At 37.0% G+C, this 7523-nt stretch overlaps 1 protein-coding gene across 1 annotated transcript; it reads left to right on the top strand.

Moving 5' to 3' along the window:
• Positions 1-225: 225 nt before the first annotated feature.
• On the top strand, positions 226-7490 carry LOC131791545 (dipeptidyl peptidase 2-like). Its single transcript, XM_066159592.1, has 9 exons — positions 226-372; positions 1807-1945; positions 2543-2630; positions 3417-3475; positions 4552-4842; positions 5492-5648; positions 6362-6426; positions 6520-6590; positions 7076-7490. Exons 1-9 carry the CDS (start codon positions 236-238, stop codon positions 7155-7157), a joined length of 1089 nt encoding a protein of 362 aa, XP_066015689.1. The 5' UTR covers positions 226-235; the 3' UTR covers positions 7158-7490.
• The last annotated feature ends 33 nt before the right edge of the window (positions 7491-7523 follow it).

Below are 7523 nucleotides of genomic sequence, written 5' to 3'. Positions count from 1 at the left end.
ACCGCCATCCAACAGTCTACTGATGCACTACCATTACCGACAGAAGACATTATGGACCTACTTAACCTCTGCCTTACATCGACTTACTTTCAGTACAACGGGGAACACTACAAGCAGTTGCACAGAACAGCTATGGGGTCGCCGGTCTCCGTTGTTGTCGCAGAAATTGTGATGCAAAACATCGAGGAACGCGCCCTTGCAACTTGCCGACAAACCCTACCGCTTTGGTTACACTATGTTGACGACACATTTACTGCTGTACACAAAGACGAAATTGACGCTTTTCACAATCACCTTAAAGAACAAAACACCGACATTCAGTTTACCAGGGAGATCGAGGAAGACTGCAAGCTTCCTTTTCTTGACTGTTTGGTAGGCCGAAACAACAACAAACTACGAACAACAATATACAGAAAACCGACGCATACCGACAGACTTCTTGACGAATCATCCTACAACCCGACTTCCCACAAAGCTACGACTATCAAGACATTGACAAGATGAGCGCAACTTGTTTGCAACACACCGGACAGTTTATCTGACGAAAACAAGTACCTTGACTGTGTTTTTGACAAAAACAACTACAACACTGACTTCATTAGATGAAACACTCACAGGGTGACTGACACTACAGAAACTAACAGGGACTCCACATCTATCACGACTACAGCTGCTATACCCTACATCAAAGGCACTTCTGAGGCTATCGCGCGGATCCTACAACCTTACAACATTCGCGTAGCTCACAGGCCTATTACTACTTTACGACATTTGCTGACCAACGTTAAAGACAAATACGAACCCAACAACAGACAGGGAGCGATTTATAAGATCAAATGCTGTCAGGCCTCCTACATTGGTGAGACTGGTAGAAACCTTAACACGCGACTAACTGAACACAAACGAGCAACTAGAAATGGCGATGTAAACAATCACATTTCTGAACATCACCAACAAACTAATCACAGAATCGACTGGGACTCAGCTAAATGCTTAACCTACAGTACAAACTATTTTCAACGACTGACTCTGGAAAGCTGGTTCACTAACTTAGAACAGACACCTCTCAACAGATGTCAACAATTACTAGCACCTTACAAACAACTCATTAACGACGTGAACAAACCGACAAACAGACCTACAAACAACAGACGGATCGAAACCAACCAATGACTGTTAACAAACTCTACACGAGTCTTCCAGCCAATCACATCACGGCTAAACAGACCAATCACGTTTAACAGACCAGACTTTATAACATCATCGACTGACAACTACTCCTCACTTGACTCTGAAGATGACTACCGCACAGATAGTCGAAACGTCAGTCACCAACAACAGTTCTTTTCAGAACTACACTCACCAGGATGATCACACTACACGAACTAATAATTGTTATAATTTGGTTTCCAAGTAACTCGTCAATGTCTAAGACAGTACAGAGCTTTGACCAATTATTGACTTTCTTTCCTTTTTTTTTGACTTTCAAAAGACATCTTAGCAAGGAGTTTAAACTCTTTTCCAATGACAAGATTCCAGTTGTGTTTCCATACAAAATGTGAATATTTGAACACTTCCTGGATGAGTACAAATTCCAAATTATTTTGAATTGTGTCAGAGGATGAGTAAATTAAATAAATTATATGCTGAAAAACGATCAGCACCATAAATGTGATATTTTTTAATGTGCACACAAAGGAAATATAGGTCCTGATTGGAGAATAAGAAGAGGGATTGAACTGAGATTTGTTACATTTAGTTTAAGAAATATTCTGTATCATTAATTTGTCCTTGATTGGTTTTCAGTTATGGTGGAATTCTGAGTGCTTACATGAGGTTTAAATATCCTAATGTGATAGATGTTGCCTTGGCAGCCAGTGCTCCAATTTACATGACCACTTTCCATGGAAGTGAAAGAGACTTTTTCTTCACTGCAGTGACAGAGGTAATGGTAATTTTTTTCTTTTTGACATTTCAACTTTTTCAGCTTTATCTCTTGTTCAGGTTAATAATTAGTTGTCCTCTCCATAACATCTGGGAAACAATTAATTCACTAAACATTTAACTTCCATGAGTGACCAAAACAAGATGTCTCCTTACAATATTAATACAAATACACTTATCACTAGTGATAAGACTGAAGAAAAATTTCAAAGAGGAGACTTAGTTGATCCAACATGAAATTCTTCAAAGTAACATCATAAGAATTGTATAGCGTATAGTAAGGAGAATTAATAATGAGATCTGGGAGTTAAAGGTCAGGATTTGTCAATAGTAAAAGATTTGAGGGAGTCACAATAGTTTTTCTGCTTTCTGAGAAATGTAATGGAGGACATTATGAAAAAACAAGTTGTAATTAGATTCAATTCTAGACATTATTGCTCCTATTGGATGATATCTAAAATATCTGTTTGTTTTTAATGATATCAACAAAAGAAAAACTCTCAACAATAACTGCAAAATTATTGCAACATGGCCAGACTTTTGTTTCTATGTCTATATTGTTGATTTTAGTAATATAATTATGTCATTTATTTCCAAGGACTTTTTAAATGCTGATGCCAATTGTCCAGGTTATGTTATTACAGCTTTTGAAATGATTGAGATGCTGAAAAATCAAGGTGCAGAAGGTAAAATGAACCAGAGTTATCTGTAGGAAATCCATGGAGTTGCTTAACCCTCAAAATCTAATGTACAATGTAAAAACCCAAAAATAGGTTATACCAAATGTGTTATCCTAATGTTAAACTCTCTTAACAATTTAAAAGAAAATGAGTAGGAACTCCAAGGGAGAAATCTTGAAAATTAAGGGGTTTACATCTTTTGCTGCATTTAAGTTGAAAACATGGAATGTTGGTATTAGATAAGGGACTGGGGAACAGGTAATACTCCCATTGTGAGGGATGAGTGTGCTGCACTATTGCAGGAGGAAATTGCCTCATTACTGTGTCATCCTCTTTTCCTTAACCCTTTAACCCCTAAGAGTGATCAGCTTCTAATTTCTCCTTACAATTATATCATCCCTGAATCAAACATTAAGGTCACAGGAATCAAGGAAATGATCACCTACTTATAAAGCTCTTGATTTTTCAACAAATTCTGCTTGTCAGTGCTTCAGGAAATGTATAGAGAACAGTATGGAGAATATTCTTACTGATGTTAGGGTGTAAAGGGTTAGTATTAAGGAGTACATTAAGTAAGTGAATCAGACTCCTTTTGAACAAGCTGTCTGAGTGAGTGACTGTCATTTATATGGGTAAATATGACAAGGGACTGGTTACATCCTACATTATGGCATGTACAAATGACAGTTCATGATGTTCTATAATTGGAGATCAATAATTCTCTGTGAGTGAAACTGGTGTGGAGTTCTATTTCAGTTTGAATTTATTTGAAATTCTTTCTTCATTTTATAGGACTTGCTGAACTCTCAAAAATATTTAAACTCTGCAAACCACTTAAGTCAACAGAACAGGTAAGGATTATTTGGTCATCACTCAAAAACTATGATAACACTTGTCATAGGAAGCAGGATTTTATTATTACACTGTAACTATCTGTTAGCCTATTTACTACATCATTGCTATAATAGTAAAGTATTATTGTTTGTCTCTCAATGTGATCACTTATGATGTGGATCAGGATGTTTTGACTGCATACTCCTAGTCTTCATCAGGTGATAAGGTTGACTGGATTAGGGTCTTTTTATAAAGCAGGATGCACCACTGTAATTGGTTGTTTTTTTCCACCGCTGTGATTGGCGCATTTCAATTCTTGATGTTAGTGAGTTGTTCCCTTGGTGGTCTGCCGTCATATGGCTCTCCGGTTGTAGTGGTTTTTTGTTTGTTTGTTTGTTTTTTTTTTATAATGGGCATCCACACTTCAGGGTTTTGTATTCTTCTGTTCCTGTTGATGTTGTTAGGGTAAAGTCTTAGGTCTCTCTGACCCTTGGAGTGTACCAGTGAGGATTACAATCAATCAACTTAACCTCACTCCAAAGCAGTTGGTGTCCAGTGTTGTTGGCATGCTCTGAAACAGCAGAGGTCTGGGCACAGGCTGGTCGGATATGTTGGTCATGCTCCTAGACTAGTGCTACTTTACTCCTGACACTTTGGTTATGTTTCCCTCCCTCTCTCACCCAGTTACTCTTCCATTTCCTCCTGATATCTCTCAGTGTGGTGTCACACATGGCTTGATTTTGTGAGTTTGAGTGTGTGGCTTGAGTTTGTGCTTGATTTTTGTGAAAAAATTTACCTGAAAAACGTAGAATTTAGGGCTTCCTTGTAGATGTGCCTTTGCTGAATTCCAGTATTGTTATTGTTGCTGTTTATTATCATTAGTAGTAATAGTAGTTAGTAGTAGTACTATTTTCATAATTATTATTATTATTAGTAGTAGTAGTAGTAGTATTATTATCATCTGATTTTAATTAATGTCATTATTCTTATTATTGGTTCTCAACTGTCTCCCTAACTCTTGCTGTATGTCTTCCCTTCTGACCCTCATCCATATATTGTTTCACCAATTATTTATTTTTTGTTTTCATTTTAGATCCCTCACATGTTAGGCTGGATTCGCAATTCTTTCACAACCCTAGCCATGGGTGATTATCCTTACCCAACAGACTTCCTGGCTCCACTTCCTGGGCATCCTGTGAACTTGGCATGTAAAATGATGGCAAGTGCATCATCCAAGGTTGAAGGTCTGGCTGAGGTCACAGCGTTAGTCTACAATGGCACTAATGGTACACTGACTTGTCTTGATCCAGATACAGAGTACATTGAATGTGCAGACCCTACTGGGTGTGGCCTGGGTCCAGACAGCCTTGCATGGGACTATCAGGTATTGGGTTGCATATCCCACTTATCCACAGTTCTAATTTCTCTTTACAATCTATCCCTTGAATCAAATGTTTGAGCCAGGAGAATAAAGGAAATGATCAGCAACTAATGAAGCGCATGATAGTTTTACAAATTCTCCTTGTTAGAACCTGGGAAATGTATAGAGAACAGTATGGAGAATATGCATAATGACGTTAGGGTGTAAAGGGTTAACCATAGTTTCTATGGGATATAGGAACTAGTTAGGATCATTGGCTAAGTATTATGTGTGCTATGCTCCATCTCTAAAGCTCCCAGTTGAAACTCTGATGGAATCACTGTGTTGTGTAAGAGGCTTCATCTATTCAGGATCTCTTTCTGTTCAGGGATGCAAGGGTACTTTCTGAGAAACCAGATGAAATCATAATTGGATATGCATGTAAATAATGGCTGGCTTATGAGCTGACATGACCTTACCAGATTTTTTAAGTGATTATTCCATGTGAAGTTTCCTTCTCAAATCATTTCCTATAAAGAATAAACCTTTCTTGCCTGCTCATGTTCAGGAAACAAATGTAACATATAATCCAAGCTTTGCCTGTCCACTGAAATATTCAAGAATTTTGTTTGTTTCAATTTGTCAAAACAAGATTTATATTTCATCTTTTCAGGCTTGTGCTGAGCTCACTCTTCCAGCTGGTTCTAACAACAAGACAGACATGTTTCCACCTCTGCCATGGACTCCAGAAATGATATCCACATACTGCCAGAAAAAATGGGGTGTGATACCTCAACCTAACTGGGCACCCATACAGTTCTGGGGGAAAGGTTGGTTTCCTTAAGACATTGAAATACATAGTAAGAGATTTTGTTAGATTGAAAAGGAAGAATTTTATTAAGGCAGGCACTAAAAACAGGGTAAGACTTGACCATTCCCTTTGCCATTTAATCTGGATGGGATGTTAAATGATTGCTGTTGACTCGATCTCCCTGACATGATTTCCTTTGTAAGCTCACCTGCCACCCAAAAGCACTCCTGGTAGGAATGAGTGTGAATGTTGTGCACAGCATGTGATTATGATGCTGAGCAGGGCTTGATTGAACCAGACCTTGTGATCTTGACTCTACATGCTAAGCATCAGGTTACACAATTGTTTCAAATCCCATTCTCATAGATCCACCCCTTTTCCTTTCTGAATGGCAGCAATATCAGTATTTGATTTTAAAAGTGATCCAGAATTTTTGTCAAAATTAAAACACCTGGAAAAAGTCCAGAATGTGCAATGACTAATCAGATGAGACTTGAAAACAAATCTTAAAACTAGGATTCCTGTCTGTATTGAAAATTTCTCATGCTTGATGGATTTATTTTCCTTGATACAATAGTATTTCACACTTATTTCAGTGACCACAGTTTTCTGAGTTTCTCAGTTAGTGTTTAAGTCACTGTGAAACCTTCCTCATTCTAGTTTTATGGTCAGAGAATTCCTAATTGTAGTGCAAGAATAAAAGACACTTTATTGTATTAAATGGTTTTTCAGATATATCTTCATCTTCTAATATTATTTTTTCCAATGGTGACCTGGATCCATGGAGACCTGGTGGGGTAAGTTAATGGTATTTGAAGGCTCTTGTTGCTTCCATCATTGATGGAATCATAGATGATTGTTGGATTTAAAATGTATTGATTATATTTTAGGTGTTAGAAGATGTCTCACCAACACTGGTGGCACTTCTGGTCAAAGGTGGAGCTCACCATCTTGATCTGAGGTATGTTTTAACTTTTTCAGTGACCAAATTGATCAATATGAAAATTCTCCATGCATTTTTCTTATAGAGGTTAAGTCAGGCAGGTAATGAGAATAAAGAAAATTGTCAGCTATGAGTTACCTCCTGATAGAAGGTCAATGTCTCTACTCTAGCCAATATCTAAACATATGATGATGTTTGAGAGAATTTTATCTGAGATCGTGGAGCACATTGGGTGGTAAATTCCTATTTGGAGATTTCCTTCATTCTTCCTGATGTGCAACCTTCATTTTTAAATTTGTTTCTTTTTGGATTTATTATTGATTTATTATTAGATTTTTACCTGAAGGATAAACTTTTATCAGTGATTCCTGATCTCCTTTGGTAGATTGCTATGTAGGTTTAAAAGAAAAGCATCTGCTTCAAGCTGGTTTTCACAATGTTTTCTGATAATTATTACTAGTTCAGTTTTATTAATTACTGATGTATATAATTTTGATATCCAGAGCTTCCAATCCACTGGACCCTCCAGCAGTGACACAAGCACGAAAACAAGAACTGGAACTAATCCAAAAATTCTTACATTAGAGCAACATTATAAATCTCAATGGACAATGACTACAGTTTTCTTATGCATCAATTCAATTATAATAACCAGACCTGTCTTATTTTGTGATGTATAAAAGAAATCGCATTTCAAAGAAAAGTCAATTTATGGTTCACAACTTCAAATAAAATTTACATGGAGCATCGAAACATGCTAATTACGAATTAGACCTTATGAAGGAATTTGAATTTTAATGATTTCATGCCAGAGACTAGACATGAGACTTGGATGAGATTCAAAAGCCTTGTGTTGGTTTAATGCTGTTGATGAGTGTCTTTTTAAGAACAATAAACTTCTTGATAATAACATCTACATTTTCTCGTTTTTGTGTACGCGTTTTTGTTTGT

The sequence above is a fragment of the Pocillopora verrucosa genome, chromosome 12 (assembly GCF_036669915.1).
Source record: "Pocillopora verrucosa isolate sample1 chromosome 12, ASM3666991v2, whole genome shotgun sequence".
NCBI lineage: Eukaryota > Metazoa > Cnidaria > Anthozoa > Scleractinia > Pocilloporidae > Pocillopora > Pocillopora verrucosa.
This window is presented reverse-complemented; position numbering and strand designations above follow the sequence as displayed.

Coding starts and splice junctions, on each gene's coding strand:
- LOC131791545 (XM_066159592.1), top strand. CDS start 236: ATGTTGACGACACATTTACTGCTGTACACAAAGACGAAATTGACGCTT. Junction 373..1,806: donor TTCCTTTTCTTGACTGTTTG/GTAGGCCGAAAC, acceptor ATTGGTTTTCAG/TTATGGTGGAATTCTGAGTG. Junction 4,843..5,491: donor GCCTTGCATGGGACTATCAG/GTATTGGGTTGC, acceptor TCATCTTTTCAG/GCTTGTGCTGAGCTCACTCT.